Genomic DNA, 23430 nt, shown 5'->3' with positions numbered 1-23430 from the left:
TTTCTATGGTAGAGTAGGTCAGGGTGTGACAGGGGGGTTTATTCTATGTGTTCTATTTCTATGTTCTTAGGTTCTAGTTTTTGTATTTCTATGATGGTTTGTTTGGGATGATCTCCCATGAGAGGCAGCTGGTCCTCGTTGTCTCTAATTGGAGATCATACTTAAGTAGGGGTTTTTCTTCCTGGGTTTTGTGGGTGATTATTTTTGAGTAGTGTTTGTTTCTCCTATGCGTCACGGTTTGTTGTTTTCTCTATTCAGTTATTTGATGTATCGCATAGTTTCACAGAGTAAATAAAATGTGGAACGACACACACACTGCACTTTGGTCCGTTTCTTCCAACGACAATCGTGACAGCTCGTAAAGATAATAAGGAAAACAGAAAGCTTGTAAAGATAATAAGGAAAACAGAGAGCTTGTAAAGATAATAAGGAAAACAGAGAGCTTGTAAAGACAATAAGGAAAACAGAGAGCTTGTAAAGACAATAAGGAAAACAGAGAGCTTGGAGAGATAATAAGGAAAACAGAGAGCTTGTAAAGATAATAAGGAAAACAGAAAGCTTGTAAAGATAATAAGGAAAACATTGAGCTTGTAAAGACAATAAGGAAAACAGAGAGCTTGTGAAGATAATAAGGAAAACAGTGAGCTTGTAAATATAATAAGGAAAACAGCGAGCTTGTAAAGTTAATAAGGAAAACAGAGAGCTTGTAGAGATAATAAGGAAAACAGAGAGCTTGTAAAGATAATAAGAAAAACACTGAGCTTGTAAAGATAAGGAAAACAGAGAGCTTGTAAAAATAATAAGGAAAACAGTGAGCTTGTAAAGATAATAAGGAAAACAGCGAGCTTGAAAAGATAATAAGGAAAACAGAGAGCTTGTTGAGATAATAAGGAAAACACTGAGCTTGTAAAGATAATAAGAAAAACACTGAGCTTGTAAAGATAATAAGGAAAACAGAGAGCTTGTAAAGACAATAAGGAAAACAGAGAGCTTGGAGAGATAATAAGGAAAACAGAGAGCTTGTAAAGATAATAAGGAAAACAGACAGCTTGTAAAGATAATGAGGAAAACAGAGAGCTTGTAGAGATAATAAGAAAAACAGAGAGCTTGTAGAGATAATAAGGAAAACAGAGAGCTTGTAGAGATAATAAGGAAAACAGAGAGCTTGTAGAGATAATAAGGAAAACAGAGAGCTTGTAGAGATAATAAGGAAAACAGAGAGCTTGTAAAGACAATAAGGAAAACAGAGAACTTGTAGAGATAATAAGGAAAACAGAGAGCTTGTAGAGATAATAAGGAAAACAGAGAGCTTGTAGAGATAATAAGGAAAACAGAGAGCTTGTAGAGATAATAAGGAAAACAGAGAGCTTGTGTCACGTCCTGACCATGGTAAGCTGTTATTTTCTATGGTAGAGTAGGTCAGGGTGTGACAGGGGGTTTATTCTATGTGTTCTATTTCTATGTTCTTAGGTTCTAGTTTTTGTATTTCTATGATGGTTTGTTTGGGATGATCTCCCATGAGAGGCAGCTGGTCCTCGTTGTCTCTAATTGGAGATCATACTTAAGTAGGGGTTTTTCTTCCTGGGTTTTGTGGGTGATTATTTTTGAGTAGTGTTTGTTTCTCCTATGCGTCACGGTTTGTTGTTTTCTCTATTCAGTTATTTGATGTATCGCATAGTTTCACAGAGTAAATAAAATGTGGAACGACACACACACTGCACTTTGGTCCGTTTCTTCCAACGACAATCGTGACAGCTCGTAAAGATAATAAGGAAAACAGAAAGCTTGTAAAGATAATAAGGAAAACAGAGAGCTTGTAAAGATAATAAGGAAAACAGAGAGCTTGTAGAGATAATAAGGAAAACAGAGAGCTTGTAGAGATAATAAGGAAAACAGAGAGCTTGTAGAGATAATAAGGAAAACAGAGAGCTTGTAGAGATAATAAGGAAAACAGAGAGCTTGTAAAGACAATAAGGAAAACAGAGAGCTTGTAAAGATAATAAGGAAAACAGAGAGCTTGTAGAGATAATAAGGAAAACAGAGAGCTTGTGTCACGTCCTGACCATGGTAAGCTGTTATTTTCTATGGTAGAGTAGGTCAGGGTGTGACAGGGGGTTTATTCTATGTGTTCTATTTCTATGTTCTTAGGTTCTAGTTTTTGTATTTCTATGATGGTTTTGTTTGGGATGATCTCCCATGAGAGGCAGCTGGTCCTTGTTGTCTCTAATTGGAGATCATACTTAAGTAGGGTTTTTCTTCCTGGGTTTTGTGGGTGATTATTTTTGAGTAGTGTTTGTTTCTCCTCTGCGTCACGGTTTGTTGTTTTGTCTATTCAGTTATTTGATGTATCGCATAGTTTCACAGAGTAAATAAAATGTGGAACGACACACACACTGCACTTTGGTCCGTTTCTTCCAACGACAATCGTGACAGCTCGTAAAGATAATAAGGAAAACAGAAAGCTTGTAAAGATAATAAGGAAAACAGAGAGCTTGTAAAGATAATAAGGAAAACAGAGAGCTTGTAAAGACAATAAGGAAAACAGAGAGCTTGTAAAGACAATAAGGAAAACAGAGAGCTTGGAGAGATAATAAGGAAAACAGAGAGCTTGTAAAGATAATAAGGAAAACAGAAAGCTTGTAAAGATAATAAGGAAAACATTGAGCTTGTAAAGACAATAAGGAAAACAGAGAGCTTGTGAAGATAATAAGGAAAACAGTGAGCTTGTAAATATAATAAGGAAAACAGCGAGCTTGTAAAGTTAATAAGGAAAACAGAGAGCTTGTAGAGATAATAAGGAAAACAGAGAGCTTGTAAAGATAATAAGAAAAACACTGAGCTTGTAAAGATAAGGAAAACAGAGAGCTTGTAAAAATAATAAGGAAAACAGTGAGCTTGTAAAGATAATAAGGAAAACAGCGAGCTTGAAAAGATAATAAGGAAAACAGAGAGCTTGTTGAGATAATAAGGAAAACACTGAGCTTGTAAAGATAATAAGAAAAACACTGAGCTTGTAAAGATAATAAGGAAAACAGAGAGCTTGTAAAGATAATAAGAAAAACACTGAGCTTGTAAAGATAATAAGGAAAACAGAGAGCTTGTAGAGATAATAAGGAAAACAGAGAGCTTGTAGAGATAATAAGGAAAACAGAGAGCTTGTAGAGATAATAAGGAAAACAGAGAGCTTGTAGAGATAATAAGGAAAACAGAGAGCTTGTAAAGACAATAAGGAAAACAGAGAGCTTGTAAAGATAATAAGGAAAACAGAGAGCTTGTAGAGATAATAAGGAAAACAGAGAGCTTGTGTCACGTCCTGACCATGGTAAGCTGTTATTTTCTATGGTAGAGTAGGTCAGGGTGTGACAGGGGGGTTTATTCTATGTGTTCTATTTCTATGTTCTTAGGTTCTAGTTTTTGTATTTCTATGATGGTTTGTTTGGGATGATCTCCCATGAGAGGCAGCTGGTCCTTGTTGTCTCTAATTGGAGATCATACTTAAGTAGGGGTTTTTCTTCCTGGGTTTTGTGGGTGATTATTTTTGAGTAGTGTTTGTTTCTCCTATGCGTCACGGTTTGTTGTTTTCTCTATTCAGTTATTTGATGTATCGCATAGTTTCACAGAGTAAATAAAATGTGGAACGACACACACACTGCACTTTGGTCCGTTTCTTCCAACGACAATCGTGACAGCTCGTAAAGATAATAAGGAAAACAGAAAGCTTGTAAAGATAATAAGGAAAACAGAGAGCTTGTAAAGATAATAAGGAAAACAGAGAGCTTGTAAAGACAATAAGGAAAACAGAGAGCTTGTAAAGACAATAAGGAAAACAGAGAGCTTGGAGAGATAATAAGGAAAACAGAGAGCTTGTAAAGATAATAAGGAAAACAGAAAGCTTGTAAAGATAATAAGGAAAACATTGAGCTTGTAAAGACAATAAGGAAAACAGAGAGCTTGTGAAGATAATAAGGAAAACAGTGAGCTTGTAAATATAATAAGGAAAACAGCGAGCTTGTAAAGTTAATAAGGAAAACAGAGAGCTTGTAGAGATAATAAGGAAAACAGAGAGCTTGTAAAGATAATAAGAAAAACACTGAGCTTGTAAAGATAAGGAAAACAGAGAGCTTGTAAAAATAATAAGGAAAACAGTGAGCTTGTAAAGATAATAAGGAAAACAGCGAGCTTGAAAAGATAATAAGGAAAACAGAGAGCTTGTTGAGATAATAAGGAAAACACTGAGCTTGTAAAGATCATAAGAAAAAACACTGAGCTTGTAACGATAATAAGGAAAACACTGAGCTTGTAAAGATAATAAGGAAAACAGAGAGCTTATAAAAATAATAAGGAAAACAGTGAGCTTGTAAAGATAATAAGGAAAACAGAGAGCTTGTAAAGATAATAAGGAAAACAGATAGCTTGTAAAGATAATAAGGAAAACAGAGAGCTTGTAAAGATAATAAGGAAAACAGAGAGCTTGTAAAGATAATAAGGAAAACAGAGAGCTTGTAAAGACAATAAGGAAAACAGAGAGCTTGTAAAGATAATAAGGAAAACAGAGAGCTTGTAAAGACAATAAGGAAAACAGAGAGCTTGTAAAGATAATAAGGAAAACAGAGAGCTTGTAAAGATAATAAGGAAAACAGAGAGCTTGTAAAGACAATAAGGAAAACAGAGAGCTTGTAAAGATAATAAGGAAAACAGAGAGCTTGTAGAGATAATAAGGAAAACAGAGAGCTTGTAGAGATAATAAGGAAAACAGAGAGCTTGTAGAGATAATAAGGAAAACAGAGAGCTTGCAAAGATAATAAGGAAAACAGATAGCTTGTAAATACAATAAGGAAAACAGAGAACTTGTAAAGATAATAAGGAAAACAGAGAGCTTGTAAAGATAATAAGGAAAACAGAGAGCTTGTAAAGACAATAAGGAAAACAGAGAGCTTGTAAAGATAATAAGGAAAACAGAGAGCTTGTAAAGATAATAAGGAAAACAGAGAGCTTGTAGAGATAATAAGGAAAACAGAGAGCTTGTAGAGATAATAAGGAAAACAGAGAGCTTGTAGAGATAATAAGGAAAACAGAGAGCTTGTAGAGATAATAAGGAAAACAGAGAGCTTGTAAAGACAATAAGGAAAACAGAGAGCTTGTAAAGATAATAAGGAAAACAGAGAGCTTGTAGAGATAATAAGGAAAACAGAGAGCTTGTGTCACGTCCTGACCATGGTAAGCTGTTATTTTCTATGGTAGAGTAGGTCAGGGTGTGACAGGGGGGTTTATTCTATGTGTTCTATTTCTATGTTCTTAGGTTCTAGTTTTTGTATTTCTATGATGGTTTGTTTGGGATGATCTCCCATGAGAGGCAGCTGGTCCTCGTTGTCTCTAATTGGAGATCATACTTAAGTAGGGGTTTTTCTTCCTGGGTTTTGTGGGTGATTATTTTTGATTAGTGTTTGTTTCTCCTATGCGTCACGGTTTGTTGTTTTCTCTATTCAGTTATTTGATGTATCGCATAGTTTCACAGAGTAAATAAAATGTGGAACGACACACACACTGCACTTTGGTCCGTTTCTTCCAACGACAATCGTGACAGCTCGTAAAGATAATAAGGAAAACAGAAAGCTTGTAAAGATAATAAGGAAAACAGAGAGCTTGTAAAGATAATAAGGAAAACAGAGAGCTTGTAAAGACAATAAGGAAAACAGAGAGCTTGTAAAGACAATAAGGAAAACAGAGAGCTTGTAAAGACAATAAGGAAAACAGAGAGCTTGTAAAGACAATAAGGAAAACAGAGAGCTTGTAAAGATAATAAGGAAAACAGAGAGCTTGTAAAGACAATAAGGAAAACAGAGAGCTTGTAAAGATAATAAGGAAAACAGAGAGCTTGTAGAGATAATAAGGAAAACAGAGAGCTTGTAGAGATAATAAGGAAAACAGAGAGCTTGTAGAGATAATAAGGAAAACAGAGAGCTTGTAGAGATAATAAGGAAAACAGAGAGCTTGTAGAGATAATAAGGAAAACAGAGAGCTTGTAAAGACAATAAGGAAAACAGAGAGCTTGTAAAGATAATAAGGAAAACAGAGAGCTTGTAGAGATAATAAGGAAAACAGAGAGCTTGTAGAGATAATAAGGAAAACAGAGAGCTTGTAGAGATAATAAGGAAAACAGAGAGCTTGTAGAGATAATAAGGAGAACAGAGAGCTAGTGTCACGTCCTGACCATGGTAAGCTGTTATTTTCTATGGTAGAGTAGGTCAGGGTGTGACAGGGGGGTTTATTCTATGTGTTCTATTTCTATGTTCTTAGGTTCTAGTTTTTGTATTTCTATGATGGTTTGTTTGGGATGATCTCCCATGAGAGGCAGCTGGTCCTCGTTGTCTCTAATTGGAGATCATACTTAAGTAGGGTTTTTCTTCCTGGGTTTTGTGGGTAATTATTTTTGAGTAGTGTTTGTTTCTCCTATGCGTCACGGTTTGTTGTTTTCTCTATTCAGTTATTTGATGTATCGCATAGTTTCACAGAGTAAATAAAATGTGGAACGACACACACACTGCACTTTGGTCCGTTTCTTCCAACGACAATCGTGACAGCTCGTAAAGATAATAAGGAAAACAGAAAGCTTGTAAAGATAATAAGGAAAACAGAGAGCTTGTAAAGATAATAAGGAAAACAGAGAGCTTGTAAAGACAATAAGGAAAACAGAGAGCTTGTAAAGACAATAAGGAAAACAGAGAGCTTGTAAAGACAATAAGGAAAACAGAGAGCTTGGAGAGATAATAAGGAAAACAGAGGGCTTGTAAAGATAATAAGGAAAACAGAGAACTTGTAAAGATAATAAGGAAAACAGAGAGCTTGTAAAGACAATAAGGAAAACACTGAGCTTGTAAAGTCAATAAGGAAAACAGAGAGCTTGTAAAGACAATAAGGAAAACAGAGAGCTTGGAGAGATAATAAGGAAAACAGAGAGCTTGTAAAGATAATAAGGAAAACAGAAAGCTTGTAAAGATAATAAGGAAAACATTGAGCTTGTAAAGACAATAAGGAAAACAGAGAGCTTGTGAAGATAATAAGGAAAACAGTGAGCTTGTAAATATAATAAGGAAAACAGCAAGCTTGTAAAGTTAATAAGGAAAACAGAGAGCTTGTAGAGATAATAAGGAAAACAGAGAGCTTGTAAAGATAATAAGAAAAACACTGAGCTTGTAAAGATAAGGAAAACAGAGAGCTTGTAAAAATAATAAGGAAAACAGTGAGCTTGTAAAGATAATAAGGAAAACAGCGAGCTTGAAAAGATAATAAGGAAAACAGAGAGCTTGTTGAGATAATAAGGAAAACACTGAGCTTGTAAAGATAATAAGAAAAACACTGAGCTTGTAAAGATAATAAGGAAAACAGAGAGCTTGTAAAGATAATAAGGAAAACAGATAGCTTGTAGAGATAATAAGGAAAACAGAGAGCTTGTAGAGATAATAAGGAAAACAGCAAGCTTGTAAAGTTAATAAGGAAAACAGAGAGCTTGTAGAGATAATAAGGAAAACAGAGAGCTTGTAAAGATAATAAGAAAAACACTGAGCTTGTAAAGATAATAAGGAAAACAGAGAGCTTGTAAAGACAATAAGGAAAACAGAGAGCTTGGAGAGATAATAAGGAAAACAGAGAGCTTGTAAAGATAATAAGGAAAACAGACAGCTTGTAAAGATAATGAGGAAAACAGAGAGCTTGTAGAGATAATAAGAAAAACAGAGAGCTTGTAGAGATAATAAGGAAAACAGAGAGCTTGTAGAGATAATAAGGAAAACAGAGAGCTTGTAGAGATAATAAGGAAAACAGAGAGCTTGTAGAGATAATAAGGAAAACAGAGAGCTTGTAAAGACAATAAGGAAAACAGAGAGCTTGTAAAGATAATAAGGAAAACGGAGAGCTTGTAGAGATAATAAGGAAAACAGAGAGCTTGTAGAGATAATAAGGAAAACAGAGAGCTTGTAGAGATAATAAGGAAAACAGAGAACTTGTAGAGATAATAAGGAAAACAGAGAGCTTGTAGAGATAATAAGGAAAACAGAGAGCTTGTAGAGATAATAAGGAAAACAGAGAGCTTGTGTCACGTCCTGACCATGGTAAGCTGTTATTTTCTATGGTAGAGTAGGTCAGGGTGTGACAGGGGGGTTTATTCTATGTGTTCTATTTCTATGTTCTTAGGTTCTAGTTTTTGTATTTCTATGATGGTTTGTTTGGGATGATCTCCCATGAGAGGCAGCTGGTCCTCGTTGTCTCTAATTGGAGATCATACTTAAGTAGGGGTTTTTCTTCCTGGGTTTTGTGGGTGATTATTTTTGAGTAGTGTTTGTTTCTCCTCTGCTTCACGGTTTGTTGTTTTGTCTATTCAGTTATTTGATGTATCGCATAGTTTCACAGAGTAAATAAAATGTGGAACGACACACACACTGCACTTTGGTCCGTTTCTTCCAACGACAATCGTGACAGCTTGTAAAGATAATAAGGAAAACAGAAAACTTGTAAAGATAATAAGGAAAACAGAGAGCTTGTAAAGATAATAAGGAAAACAAAGAGCTTGTAAAGACAATAAGGAAAACAGAGAGCTTGTAAAGACAATAAGGAAAACAGAGAGCTTGGAGAGATAATAAGGAAAACAGAGGGCTTGTAAAGATAATAAGGAAAACAGAGAACTTGTAAAGATAATAAGGAAAACAGAGAGCTTGTAAAGACAATAAGGAAAACACTGAGCTTGTAAAGACAATAAGGAAAACAGAGAGCTTGTGAAGATAATAAGGAAAACAGAGAGCTTGTAAAGACAATAAGGAAAACACTGAGCTTGTAAAGATAATAAGGAAAACAGAGAGCTTGTAAAGACAATAAGGAAAACAGAGAGCTTGGAGAGATAATAAGGAAAACAGAGAGCTTGTAAAGATAATAAGGAAAACAGAAAGCTTGTAAAGATAATAAGGAAAACATTGAGCTTGTAAAGACAATAAGGAAAACAGAGAGCTTGTGAAGATAATAAGGAAAACAGTGAGCTTGTAAATATAATAAGGAAAACAGCGAGCTTGTAAAGTTAATAAGGAAAACAGAGAGCTTGTAGAGATAATAAGGAAAACAGAGAGCTTGTAAAGATAATAAGAAAAACACTGAGCTTGTAAAGATAAGGAAAACAGAGAGCTTGTAAAAATAATAAGGAAAACAGTGAGCTTGTAAAGATAATAAGGAAAACAGCGAGCTTGAAAAGATAATAAGGAAAACAGAGAGCTTGTTGAGATAATAAGGAAAACACTGAGCTTGTAAAGATCATAAGAAAAAACACTGAGCTTGTAACGATAATAAGGAAAACACTGAGCTTGTAAAGATAATAAGGAAAACAGAGAGCTTATAAAAATAATAAGGAAAACAGTGAGCTTGTAAAGATAATAAGGAAAACAGAGAGCTTGTAAAGATAATAAGGAAAACAGATAGCTTGTAAAGATAATAAGGAAAACAGAGAGCTTGTAAAGATAATAAGGAAAACAGAGAGCTTGTAAAGATAATAAGGAAAACAGAGAGCTTGTAAAGACAATAAGGAAAACAGAGAGCTTGTAAAGATAATAAGGAAAACAGAGAGCTTGTAAAGACAATAAGGAAAACAGAGAGCTTGTAAAGATAATAAGGAAAACAGAGAGCTTGTAAAGATAATAAGGAAAACAGAGAGCTTGTAAAGACAATAAGGAAAACAGAGAGCTTGTAAAGATAATAAGGAAAACAGAGAGCTTGTAGAGATAATAAGGAAAACAGAGAGCTTGTAGAGATAATAAGGAAAACAGAGAGCTTGTAGAGATAATAAGGAAAACAGAGAGCTTGCAAAGATAATAAGGAAAACAGATAGCTTGTAAATACAATAAGGAAAACAGAGAACTTGTAAAGATAATAAGGAAAACAGAGAGCTTGTAAAGATAATAAGGAAAACAGAGAGCTTGTAAAGACAATAAGGAAAACAGAGAGCTTGTAAAGATAATAAGGAAAACAGAGAGCTTGTAGAGATAATAAGGAAAACAGAGAGCTTGTAGAGATAATAAGGAAAACAGAGAGCTTGTAGAGATAATAAGGAAAACAGAGAGCTTGTAGAGATAATAAGGAAAACAGAGAGCTTGTAAAGACAATAAGGAAAACAGAGAGCTTGTAAAGATAATAAGGAAAACAGAGAGCTTGTAGAGATAATAAGGAAAACAGAGAGCTTGTGTCACGTCCTGACCATGGTAAGCTGTTATTTTCTATGGTAGAGTAGGTCAGGGTGTGACAGGGGGTTTATTCTATGTGTTCTATTTCTATGTTCTTAGGTTCTAGTTTTTGTATTTCTATGATGGTTTGTTTGGGATGATCTCCCATGAGAGGCAGCTGGTCCTCGTTGTCTCTAATTGGAGATCATACTTAAGTAGGGGTTTTTCTTCCTGGGTTTTGTGGGTGATTATTTTTGATTAGTGTTTGTTTCTCCTATGCGTCACGGTTTGTTGTTTTCTCTATTCAGTTATTTGATGTATCGCATAGTTTCACAGAGTAAATAAAATGTGGAACGACACACACACTGCACTTTGGTCCGTTTCTTCCAACGACAATCGTGACAGCTCGTAAAGGTAATAAGGAAAACAGAAAGCTTGTAAAGATAATAAGGAAAACAGAGAGCTTGTAAAGACAATAAGGAAAACAGAGAGCTTGTAAAGACAATAAGGAAAACAGAGAGCTTGTAAAGATAATAAGGAAAACAGAGAGCTTGTAAAGACAATAAGGAAAACAGAGAGCTTGTAAAGATAATAAGGAAAACAGAGAGCTTGTAAAGACAATAAGGAAAACAGAGAGCTTGTAAAGATAATAAGGAAAACAGAGAGCTTGTAAAGATAATAAGGAAAACAGAGAGCTTGTAAAGACAATAAGAAAAACAGAGAGCTTGTAAAGATAATAAGGAAAACAGAGAGCTTGTAAAGACAATAAGGAAAACAGAGAGCTTGTAAAGACAATAAGGAAAACAGAGAGCTTGTAAAGATAATAAGGAAAACAGAGAGCTTGTAAAGACAATAAGGAAAACAGAGAGCTTGTAAAGACAATAAGGAAAACAGAGAGCTTGTAAAGACAATAAGGAAAACAGAGAGCTTGTAAAGACAATAAGGAAAACAGAGAGCTTGTAGAGATAATAAGGAAAACAGAGAGCTTGTAAAGACAATAAGGAAAACAGAGAGCTTGTAGAGATAATAAGGAAAACAGAGAGCTTGTAAAGACAATAAGGAAAACAGAGAGATTGTAAAGACAATAAGGAAAACAGAGAGCTTGTAGAGATAATAAGGAAAACAGAGAGCTTGTAAAGACAATAAGGAAAACAGAGAGCTTGTAAAGACAATAAGGAAAACAGAGAGCTTGTAAAGACAATAAGGAAAACAGAGAGCTTGTAAAGATAATAAGGAAAACAGAGAGCTTGTAAAGACAATAAGGAAAACAGAGAGCTTGTAAAGATAATAAGGAAAACAGAGAGCTTGTAGAGATAATAAGGAAAACAGAGAGCTTGTAGAGATAATAAGGAAAACAGAGAGCTTGTAGAGATAATAAGGAAAACAGAGAGCTTGTAGAGATAATAAGGAAAACAGAGAGCTTGTAGAGATAATAAGGAAAACAGAGAGCTTGTAAAGACAATAAGGAAAACAGAGAGCTTGTAAAGATAATAAGGAAAACAGAGAGCTTGTAGAGATAATAAGGAAAACAGAGAGCTTGTAGAGATAATAAGGAAAACAGAGAGCTTGTAGAGATAATAAGGAAAACAGAGAGCTTGTAGAGATAATAAGGAGAACAGAGAGCTAGTGTCACGTCCTGACCATGGTAAGCTGTTATTTTCTATGGTAGAGTAGGTCAGGGTGTGACAGGGGGGTTTATTCTATGTGTTCTATTTCTATGTTCTTAGGTTCTAGTTTTTGTATTTCTATGATGGTTTGTTTGGGATGATCTCCCATGAGAGGCAGCTGGTCCTCGTTGTCTCTAATTGGAGATCATACTTAAGTAGGGGTTTTTCTTCCTGGGTTTTGTGGGTGATTATTTTTGAGTAGTGTTTGTTTCTCCTATGCGTCACGGTTTGTTGTTTTCTCTATTCAGTTATTTGATGTATCGCATAGTTTCACAGAGTAAATAAAATGTGGAACGACACACACACTGCACTTTGGTCCGTTTCTTCCAACGACAATCGTGACAGCTTGTAAAGACAATAAGGAAAACAGAGAGCTTGTAAAGACAATAAGGAAAACAGAGAGCTTGGAGAGATAATAAGGAAAACAGAGGGCTTGTAAAGATAATAAGGAAAACAGAGAACTTGTAAAGATAATAAGGAAAACAGAGAGCTTGTAAAGACAATAAGGAAAACACTGAGCTTGTAAAGACAATAAGGAAAACAGAGAGCTTGTGAAGATAATAAGGAAAACAGAGAGCTTGTAAAGACAATAAGGAAAACACTGAGCTTGTAAAGATAATAAGGAAAACAGAGAGCTTGTAAAGACAATAAGGAAAACAGAGAGCTTGGAGAGATAATAAGGAAAACAGAGAGCTTGTAAAGATAATAAGGAAAACAGAAAGCTTGTAAAGATAATAAGGAAAACATTGAGCTTGTAAAGACAATAAGGAAAACAGAGAGCTTGTGAAGATAATAAGGAAAACAGTGAGCTTGTAAATATAATAAGGAAAACAGCGAGCTTGTAAAGTTAATAAGGAAAACAGAGAGCTTGTAGAGATAATAAGGAAAAAAGAGTGCTTGTAAAGATAATAAGAAAAACACTGAGCTTGTAAAGATAAGGAAAACAGAGAGCTTGTAAAAATAATAAGGAAAACAGTGAGCTTGTAAAGATAATAAGGAAAACAGCGAGCTTGAAAAGATAATAAGGAAAACAGAGGGCTTGTTGAGATAATAAGGAAAACACTGAGCTTGTAAAGATAATAAGAAAAACACTGAGCTTGTAACAATAATAAGGAAAACACTGAGCTTGTAAAGATAATAAGGAAAACAGAGAGCTTATAAAACTAATAAGGAAAACAGTGAGCTTGTAAAGATAATAAGGAAAACAGAGAGCTTGTAAAGATAATAAGGAAAACAGAGAGCTTGTAAAGATAATAAGGAAAACAGATAGCTTGTAAAGATAATAAGGAAAACAGAGAGCTTGTAAAGATAATAAGGAAAACAGAGAGCTTGTAAAGATAATAAGGAAAACAGAGAGCTTGTAAAGACAATAAGGAAAACAGAGAGCTTGTAAAGATAATAAGGAAAACAGAGAGCTTGTAAAGATAATAAGGAAAACAGAGAGCTTGTAAACACAATAAGGAAAACAGAGAGCTTGTAAAGATAATAAGGAAAACAGAGAGCTTGTAAAGATAATAAGGAAAACAGAGAGCTTGTAAAGACAATAAGGAAAACAGAGAGATTGTAAAGACAATAAGGAAAACAGAGAGCTTGTAGAGATAATAAGGAAAACAGAGAGCTTGTAAAGACAATAAGGAAAACAGAGAGCTTGTAAAGACAATAAGGAAAACAGAGAGCTTGTAAAGACAATAAGGAAAACAGAGAGCTTGTAAAGATAATAAGGAAAACAGAGAGCTTGTAAAGACAATAAGGAAAACAGAGAGCTTGTAAAGATAATAAGGAAAACAGAGAGCTTGTAGAGATAATAAGGAAAACAGAGAGCTTGTAGAGATAATAAGGAAAACAGAGAGCTTGTAGAGATAATAAGGAAAACAGAGAGCTTGTAGAGATAATAAGGAAAACAGAGAGCTTGTAGAGATAATAAGGAAAACAGAGAGCTTGTAAAGACAATAAGGAAAACAGAGAGCTTGTAAAGATAATAAGGAAAACAGAGAGCTTGTAGAGATAATAAGGAAAACAGAGAGCTTGTAGAGATAATAAGGAAAACAGAGAGCTTGTAGAGATAATAAGGAAAACAGAGAGCTTGTAGAGATAATAAGGAGAACAGAGAGCTAGTGTCACGTCCTGACCATGGTAAGCTGTTATTTTCTATGGTAGAGTAGGTCAGGGTGTGACAGGGGGGTTTATTCTATGTGTTCTATTTCTATGTTCTTAGGTTCTAGTTTTTGTATTTCTATGATGGTTTGTTTGGGATGATCTCCCATGAGAGGCAGCTGGTCCTCGTTGTCTCTAATTGGAGATCATACTTAAGTAGGGGTTTTTCTTCCTGGGTTTTGTGGGTGATTATTTTTGAGTAGTGTTTGTTTCTCCTATGCGTCACGGTTTGTTGTTTTCTCTATTCAGTTATTTGATGTATCGCATAGTTTCACAGAGTAAATAAAATGTGGAACGACACACACACTGCACTTTGGTCCGTTTCTTCCAACGACAATCGTGACAGCTTGTAAAGACAATAAGGAAAACAGAGAGCTTGTAAAGACAATAAGGAAAACAGAGAGCTTGGAGAGATAATAAGGAAAACAGAGGGCTTGTAAAGATAATAAGGAAAACAGAGAACTTGTAAAGATAATAAGGAAAACAGAGAGCTTGTAAAGACAATAAGGAAAACACTGAGCTTGTAAAGACAATAAGGAAAACAGAGAGCTTGTGAAGATAATAAGGAAAACAGAGAGCTTGTAAAGACAATAAGGAAAACACTGAGCTTGTAAAGATAATAAGGAAAACAGAGAGCTTGTAAAGACAATAAGGAAAACAGAGAGCTTGGAGAGATAATAAGGAAAACAGAGAGCTTGTAAAGATAATAAGGAAAACAGAAAGCTTGTAAAGATAATAAGGAAAACAGAGAGCTTGTAAAGACAATAAGGAAAACAGAGAGCTTGTGAAGATAATAAGGAAAACAGTGAGCTTGTAAATATAATAAGGAAAACAGCGAGCTTGTAAAGTTAATAAGGAAAACAGAGAGCTTGTAGAGATAATAAGGAAAAAAGAGTGCTTGTAAAGATAATAAGAAAAACACTGAGCTTGTAAAGATAAGGAAAACAGAGAGCTTGTAAAAATAATAAGGAAAACAGTGGGGTTGTAGAGATAATAAGGAAAACAGCGAGCTTGAAAAGATAATAAGGAAAACAGAGAGCTTGTTGAGATAATAAGGAAAACACTGAGCATGTAAAGATAATAAGAAAAACACTGAGCTTGTAACAATAATAAGGAAAACACTGAGCTTGTAAAGATAATAAGGAAAACAGAGAGCTTATAAAACTAATAAGGAAAACAGTGAGCTTGTAAAGATAATAAGGAAAACAGAGAGCTTGTGAAGATAATAAGGAAAACAGTGAGCTTGTAAATATAATAAGGAAAACAGCGAGCTTGTAAAGTTAATAAGGAAAACAGAGAGCTTGTAGAGATAATAAGGAAAACAGAGTGCTTGTAAAGATAAAAAGAAAAACACTGAGCTTGTAAAGATAAGGAAAACAGAAAGCTTGTAAAAATAATAAGGAAAACAGTGAGCTTGTAAAGATAATAAGGAAAACAGCGAGCTTGAAAAGATAATAAGGAAAACAGAGAGCTTGTTGAGATAATAAGGAAAACACTGAGCTTGTAAAGATAATAAGAAAAACACTGAGCTTGTAACAATAATAAGGAAAACACTGAGCTTGTAAAGATAATAAGGAAAACAGAGAGCTTATAAAACTAATAAGGAAAACAGTGAGCTTGTAAAGATAATAAGGAAAACAGAGAGCTTGTAAAGATAATAAGGAAAACAGAGAGCTTGTAAAGATAATAAGGAAAACAGATAGCTTGTAAAGATAATAAGGAAAACAGAGAGCTTGTAAAGATAATAAGGAAAACAGAGAGCTTGTAAAGATAATAAGGAAAACAGAGAGCTTGTAAAGACAATAAGGAAAACAGAGAGCTTGTAAAGATAATAAGGAAAACAGAGAGCTTGTAAAGATAATAAGGAAAACAGAGAGCTTGTAAACACAATAAGGAAAACAGAGAGCTTGTAAAGATAATAAGGAAAACAGAGAGCTTGTAAAGATAATAAGGAAAACAGAGAGCTTGTAAAGACAATAAGGAAAACAGAGAGCTTGTAAAGATAATAAGGAAAACAGAGAGCTTGTAAAGATAAGGAAAACAGAGAGCTTGTAAAGATAATAAAGAAAACAGACAGCTTGTAAAGATAATAAGGAAAACAGAGAGCTTGGAGAGATAATAAGGAAAACAGAGAGCTTGTAAAGATAATAAGGAAAACAGAGAGCTTGGAGAGATAATAAGGAAAACAGAGAGCTTGTAAAGATAATAAGGAAAACACTGAGCTTGTAAAGACAATAAGGAAAACAAGAGAGCTTGTAAAGACAATAAGGAAAACAGAAAGCTTGGAGAGATAATAAGGAAAACAGAGAGCTTGTAAAGATAATAAGGAAAACAGAGAGCTTGTAAAGATAAAACAGGGATCTTGTAAAGATAATAAGGAAAACAGGGATCTTGTAAAGATAATAAGGAAAACAGAGAGCTTGTAAAGATAATAAGGAAAACCCTGAGCTAGTAAAGATAATAAGGAAAACAGAGAACTTGTAAAGATAATAAGGAAAACAGAGAGCTTGTAAAGATAAAACAGGGATCTTGTAAAGATAATAAGGAAAACAGGGATCTTGTAAAGATAATAAGGAAAACAGAGAGCTTGTAAAGATAATAAGGAAAACCCTGAGCTAGTAAAGATAATAAGGAAAACAGAGAACTTGTAAAGATAATAAGGAAAACAGAGAGCTTGTAAAGATAATATGGAAAGCAGTGAGCTTGTAAAGATAATAAGGAAAACAGAGAGCTTGTAATGATAATAAGGAAAACAGAGAGCTTGTAAAGATAATAAGGAAAACACTGAGCTTGTAAAGATAATAAGGAAAGCAGTGAGCTTGTAAAGACAATAAGGAAAACAGAGAGCTTGTAAAGATAATAAGGAAAACAGAGAGCTTGTAAAGACAATAAGGAAAACAGAGAGCTTGTAAAGACAATAAGGAAAACAGAGAGCTTGTAAAGACAATAAGGAAAACAGAGAGCTTGTAAAGACAATAAGGAAAACAGAGAGCTTGTAGAGATAATAAGGAAAACAGAGAGCTTGTAAAGACAATAAGGAAAACAGAGAGCTTGTAGAGATAATAAGGAAAACAGAGAGCTTGTAAAGACAATAAGGAAAACAGAGAGCTTGTAAAGACAATAAGGAAAACAGAGAGCTTGTAGAGATAATAAGGAAAACAGAGAGCTTGTAAAGACAATAAGGAAAACAGAGAGCTTGTAAAGACAATAAGGAAAACAGAGAGCTTGTAAAGACAATAAGGAAAACAGAGAGCTTGTAAAGATAATAAGGAAAACAGAGAGCTTGTAAAGACAATAAGGAAAACAGAGAGCTTGTAAAGATAATAAGGAAAACAGAGAGCTTGTAGAGATAATAAGGAAAACAGAGAGCTTGTAGAGATAATAAGGAAAACAGAGAGCTTGTAGAGATAATAAGGAAAACAGAGAGCTTGTAGAGATAATAAGGAAAACAGAGAGCTTGTAGAGATAATAAGGAAAACAGAGAGCTTGTAAAGACAATAAGGAAAACAGAGAGCTTGTAAAGATAATAAGGAAAACAGAGAGCTTGTAGAGATAATAAGGAAAACAGAGAACTTGTAGAGATAATAAGGAAAACAGAGAGCTTGTAGAGATAATAAGGAAAACAGAGAGCTTGTAGAGATAATAAGGAAAACAGAGAGCTTGTAGAGATAATAAGGAAAACAGAGAGCTTGTGTCACATCCTGACCATGGTAAGCTGTTATTTTCTATGGTAGAGTAGGTCAGGGTGTGACAGGGGGGTTTATTCTATGTGTTCTATTTCTATGTTCTTAGGTTCTAGTTTTTGTATTTCTATGATGGTTTGTTTGGGATGATCTCCCATGAGAGGCAGCTGGTCCTCGTTGTCTCTAATTGGAGATCATACTTAAGTAGGGGTTTTTCTTCCTGGGTTTTGTGGGTGATTATTTTTGAGTAGTGTTTGTTTCTCCTATGCGTCACGGTTTGTTGTTTTCTCTATTCAGTTATTTGATGTATCGCATAGTTTCACAGAGTAAATAAAATGTGGAACGACACACACACTGCACTTTGGTCCGTTTCTTCCAACGACAATCGTGACAGCTTGTAAAGACAATAAGGAAAACAGAGAGCTTGTAAAGACAATAAGGAAAACAGAGAGCTTGGGGAGATAATAAGGAAAACAGAGGGCTTGTAAAGATAATAAGGAAAACAGAGAACTTGTAAAGATAATAAGGAAAACAGAGAGCTTGTAAAGACAATAAGGAAAACACTGAGCTTGTAAAGACAATAAGGAAAACAGAGAGCTTGTGAAGATAATAAGGAAAACAGAGAGCTTGTAAAGACAATAAGGAAAACACTGAGCTTGTAAAGATAATAAGGAAAACAGAGAGCTTGTAAAGACAATAAGGAAAACAGAGAGCTTGGAGAGATAATAAGGAAAACAGAGAGCTTGTAAAGATAATAAGGAAAACAGAAAGCTTGTAAAGATAATAAGGAAAACATTGAGCTTGTAAAGACAATAAGGAAAACAGAGAGCTTGTGAAGATAATAAGGAAAACAGTGAGCTTGTAAATATAATAAGGAAAACAGCGAGCTTGTAAAGTTAATAAGGAAAACAGAGAGATTGTAGAGATAATAAGGAAAAAAGAGTGCTTGTAAAGATAATAAGAAAAACACTGAGCTTGTAAAGATAAGGAAAACAGAGAGCTTGTAAAAATAATAAGGAAAACAGTGAGCTTGTAAAGATAATAAGGAAAACAGCGAGCTTGAAAAGATAATAAGGAAAACAGAGAGCTTGTTGAGATAATAAGGAAAACACTGAGCTTGTAAAGATAATAAGAAAAACACTGAGCTTGTAACAATAATAAGGAAAACACTGAGCTTGTAAAGATAATAAGGAAAACAGAGAGCTTATAAAACTAATAAGGAAAACAGTGAGCTTGTAAAGATAATAAGGAAAACAGAGAGCTTGTGAAGATAATAAGGAAAACAGTGAGCTTGTAAATATAATAAGGAAAACAGCGAGCTTGTAAAGTTAATAAGGAAAACAGAGAGCTTGTAGAGATAATAAGGAAAACAGAGTGCTTGTAAAGATAATAAGAAAAACACTGAGCTTGTAAAGATAAGGAAAACAGAAAGCTTGTAAAAATAATAAGGAAAACAGTGAGCTTGTAAAGATAATAAGGAAAACAGCGAGCTTGAAAAGATAATAAGGAAAACAGAGAGCTTGTTGAGATAATAAGGAAAACACTGAGCTTGTAAAGATAATAAGAAAAACACTGAGCTTGTAACAATAATAAGGAAAACACTGAGCTTGTAAAGATAATAAGGAAAACAGAGAGCTTATAAAACTAATAAGGAAAACAGTGAGCTTGTAAAGATAATAAGGAAAACAGAGAGCTTGTAAAGATAATAAGGAAAACAGAGAGCTTGTAAAGATAATAAGGAAAACAGATAGCTTGTAAAGATAATAAGGAAAACAGAGAGCTTGTAAAGATAATAAGGAAAACAGAGAGCTTGTAAAGATAATAAGGAAAACAGAGAGCTTGTAAAGACAATAAGGAAAACAGAGAGCTTGTAAAGATAATAAGGAAAACAGAGAGCTTGTAAAGATAATAAGGAAAACAGAGAGCTTGTAAACACAATAAGGAAAACAGAGAGCTTGTAAAGATAATAAGGAAAACAGAGAGCTTGTAAAGATAATAAGGAAAACAGAGAGCTTGGAGAGATAATAAGGAAAACAGAGAGCTTGTAAAGATAATAAGGAAAACAGAGAGCTTGGAGAGATAATAAGGAAAACAGAGAGCTTGTAAAGATAATAAGGAAAACACTGAGCTTGTAAAGACAATAAGGAAAACAAGAGAGCTTGTAAAGACAATAAGGAAAACAGAAAGCTTGGAGAGATAATAAGGAAAACAGAGAGCTTGTAAAGATAATAAGGAAAACAGAGAGCTTGTAAAGATAAAACAGGGATCTTGTAAAGATAATAAGGAAAACAGGGATCTTGTAAAGATAATAAGGAAAACAGAGAGCTTGTAAAGATAATAAGGAAAACCCTGAGCTAGTAAAGATAATAAGGAAAACAGAGAACTTGTAAAGATAATAAGAAAAACAGAGAGCTTGTAAAGATAAAACAGGGATCTTGTAAAGATAATAAGGAAAACAGGGATCTTGTAAAGATAATAAGGAAAACAGAGAGCTTGTAAAGATAATAAGGAAAACCCTGAGCTAGTAAAGATAATAAGGAAAACAGAGAACTTGTAAAGATAATAAGGAAAACAGAGAGCTTGTAAAGATAATATGGAAAGCAGTGAGCTTGTAAAGATAATAAGGAAAACAGAGAGCTTGTAATGATAATAAGGAAAACAGAGAGCTTGTAAAGATAATAAGGAAAACACTGAGCTTGTAAAGATAATAAGGAAAGCAGTGAGCTTGTAAAGATAATAAGGAAAACAGAGAACTTGTAAAGATAATAAGGAAAACAGAGAGCTTGTAAAGATAATAAGGAAAGCAGTGAGCTTGTAAAGACAATAAGGAAAACAGAGAACTTATAAAGATAATAAGGAAAACAGAGAACTTATAAAGATAATAAGGAAAACAGAGAGCTTGGTAAACAGTGGGCTTGTAAAGATAATAAGGAAAACAGAGAGCTTATAAAGATAATAAGGAAAACAGTGAGATTGTAAAGATAATAAGGAAAACAGAGAACTTGTAAAGATAATAATGAAAACTGAGCTTGTAAAGATAATAAGGAAAACATTGAGCTTGTAAAGAAAAAATACATTTCTAGGAGAATATCGTAGGTAAAATAGTGAGTTGACAACTGCAGCTGTGTTTTACCTTGATCAAACTGCTTCTGGATATTGTCTTGATCAGTCTTGTTCCCACTCACGCGATACAGGCCCTCTGTTGTAAGTCCTGGAGGACAAAAGAACAGACATATTTAGAGCATAAGTACAGGCAGTGTGAATCTACTACTTGACCTGCTATCAACATGGTTCCACTGTGAAAAGGGCAGGAGAAGTTTAAAGACACTTTTCCGTTTAGCAATGATTTCAGATCAGAGAAAAATAAAACACAGACACAACCACCGTGATATTAAGCATGGCCCGAGACGATTTTTACACACACACACACACACACACACACACACACACACACACACACACACACACACACACACACACACACACACACACACACACACACACACACACACACACACACACACACACACACACACACACTGTGGAGGAGGTGGAGGAAAAGGCTGTCAGTTTTGAGGGGTAGAGGAAACACAGGCCCTGGCCCTGGGATACAGTAAGCAGCACCTCCAAACCTAATCTAACCAATCCAAACCTAACCTAACCAAGCCAAACCTAACCAAACCTAACCTAACCAAACCTAACCAAACCTAACCAGACCTAACCAAACCTAACCTAACCAAACCAAACCTAACCAAACCTAACCGAATCTAACCAAACCTAACCAAACCAGACCTAACCAGACCAGACCAAACCTAACCTAACCAAACCTAACCAAACCTAACCAGACCTAACCAAACCTAACCTAACCAAACCTAACCTAACCAAACCTAACCAAACCAGACCTAACAAGACCAGACCAAACCTAACCAAACCTAACCGAATCTAACCAAACCTAACCAAACCTAACCTAATCTAACCAAACCTAACCTAACCAAACCAAACCTACTTTCAAAAGTAGACAATACAGACAATTAAAATACCTGACAGGAAACACATTTAACATTCAGTTGATGCTTTCTATTTCCTGTCCAGTCATATGGTCTATAGCATTAGATGTTCTTTCTACTTCCTGTCCAGTCATATGGACTATAGCATTAGATGTTCTTTTGTTTTTCTTGAAGGTGGATTTACTTTTTGCCTGAGAAATATGTATTGGTAAAGAGTTCCATTCAGTCTATGGCCCTACATAAAAATGTCGATTTAAGATGATTTGTCCTTGGCTTAGGTTGTCTTAGCTGCCCTGAATTTGCCTGTCTGGTTTGGTGGTTATGCGTGCTGCTAGTATGTACTAACTGGTCTGAAAAATACTGTTTTTTTGAAAAATATAATATTACTAAAGAAAATCAGAAGACTGGATAGTAATTTGTTTTCAACGTGAAGCCATGAGAGACTCTGATGCATTTGGATAAGATTCATATAGATTGATCAATGAAGAGCTAATCTGGCAGCTGTCACGCCCTGGCCATAGAGAGGGTTTTATTCTCTATTTTAGTTAGGCCAGGGTGGGCATTCTATGTCTTTTTTCTGTTTTGTATTTCTTTGTTTTGGGTATGGTTCTCAATCAGGGACAGCTGTATATCGTTGTCTCTGATTGGGAGCCATACTTAGGTATCCTGTTTTCCTTTGGGTTTTGTGGGTGGTTAATTTCTGTTTAGTGTTGCTAACCTGACAGAACTGTTTGGCTGTCGGTTTCTTGTTTCTTTGTTTAAGTGTTCTATAATAAATACATGATGAGCACTCACCACGCTGCGCCTTGGTCTACTCTCTGCAACGGCCGTTACAGAACCACCCACCACAAGAAGACCAAGCAGCGTGGTATGGAGGAACAGAGGGTTATAGACTCCTGGACGTGGGAGATGATTTGGGACGGAAAGGGACCCTGGACAACGCCTGGGGAGTATCGCCGCCCGCAGTGGGAGATCGAGGCAGCGAAGGCAGAACGGCGATACTGGGAGGAACAGGCAAATCAACAAAGCAGGCACGAGAGGCAGCCCCCCAAAAAATGTGGGGGGGGCACATGGGGAGATTGGCGGAGTCAGGCAATAGACCTGAGCCAACTCCCCGTGCTTACCGTGGGGAGCGGTTGATGTGGAGAGCACCGTGCTATGCGGAAGTGCGCACGGTCTCGCCCATCCGCATGCACCGTCCGGTGCGGTCGATACCAGCCCCCCGCAAGTGCCGTGCTAGAGTGGGCATCCAGCCAGGGAGAAGTACGCCGGCGCAGCACATGTGGCCACCAGTGCGTCTCCTAGGTCCAGCCTTCCCTGCGCCTGCTCTACGCACGGCAGCCCTCAATCTCCAGCACAGCCCAGTTCGCCCTGTGCCAGCGCTTCGCCCGTGCCGGGCTACAGTGACAACTCAGCCAGGACGGGTTGTGCAGGCCGTGCGCTCCAGACCGCCAGTGCGTCTCCAGGACCCGGTCTATCCGGTGCCTGCTCCCAAAGCCAGGCCTCCTGCATGTCTCCCCAGCCTGGTGAGTCCTGTGCCTGCGCCCAGAGCCAGGCGTCCTGCAAGTCTCACCAGCCTGGTGAGTCCTGTGCCTGCGCCCAGAGCCAGGCCTCCTTCAAGTCTCCTCAGCCTGGTGAGTCCTGTGCCTGCTCCCAGAGCCAGGCCTCCTTCAAGTCTCCTCAGCCTGGTGAGTCCTGTGTCTGCGCCCAGAGCCAGGCCTCC

At 35.7% G+C, this 23430-nt stretch overlaps 1 protein-coding gene across 2 annotated transcripts in view; it reads right to left on the bottom strand.

Annotated features, from left to right (window-relative positions):
* Nucleotides 1–23430, bottom strand: part of LOC106611209 (rho GTPase-activating protein 5) — an 82344-nt gene that overhangs the window by 25053 nt on the left and 33861 nt on the right. For both annotated transcript variants that reach the window (XR_006770988.1, XM_045723596.1), the window contains exon 4: nt 20834–20911. Coding sequence is in view for 1 of the 2 variants with exons in the window: in XM_045723596.1 (XP_045579552.1) it covers nt 20834–20911 (78 nt within the window). In the remaining variant the exon portion in view is untranslated. The remainder of the gene's footprint in view (nt 1–20833; nt 20912–23430) is intronic.

This window comes from Salmo salar, chromosome ssa09 (genome assembly GCF_905237065.1).
Source record: "Salmo salar chromosome ssa09, Ssal_v3.1, whole genome shotgun sequence".
In the NCBI taxonomy this organism is placed as follows: Eukaryota; Metazoa; Chordata; class Actinopteri; order Salmoniformes; family Salmonidae; genus Salmo; species Salmo salar.
Note: the sequence above shows the minus strand (reverse complement) of the source record. Positions and strands in the feature narration are given on the sequence as shown.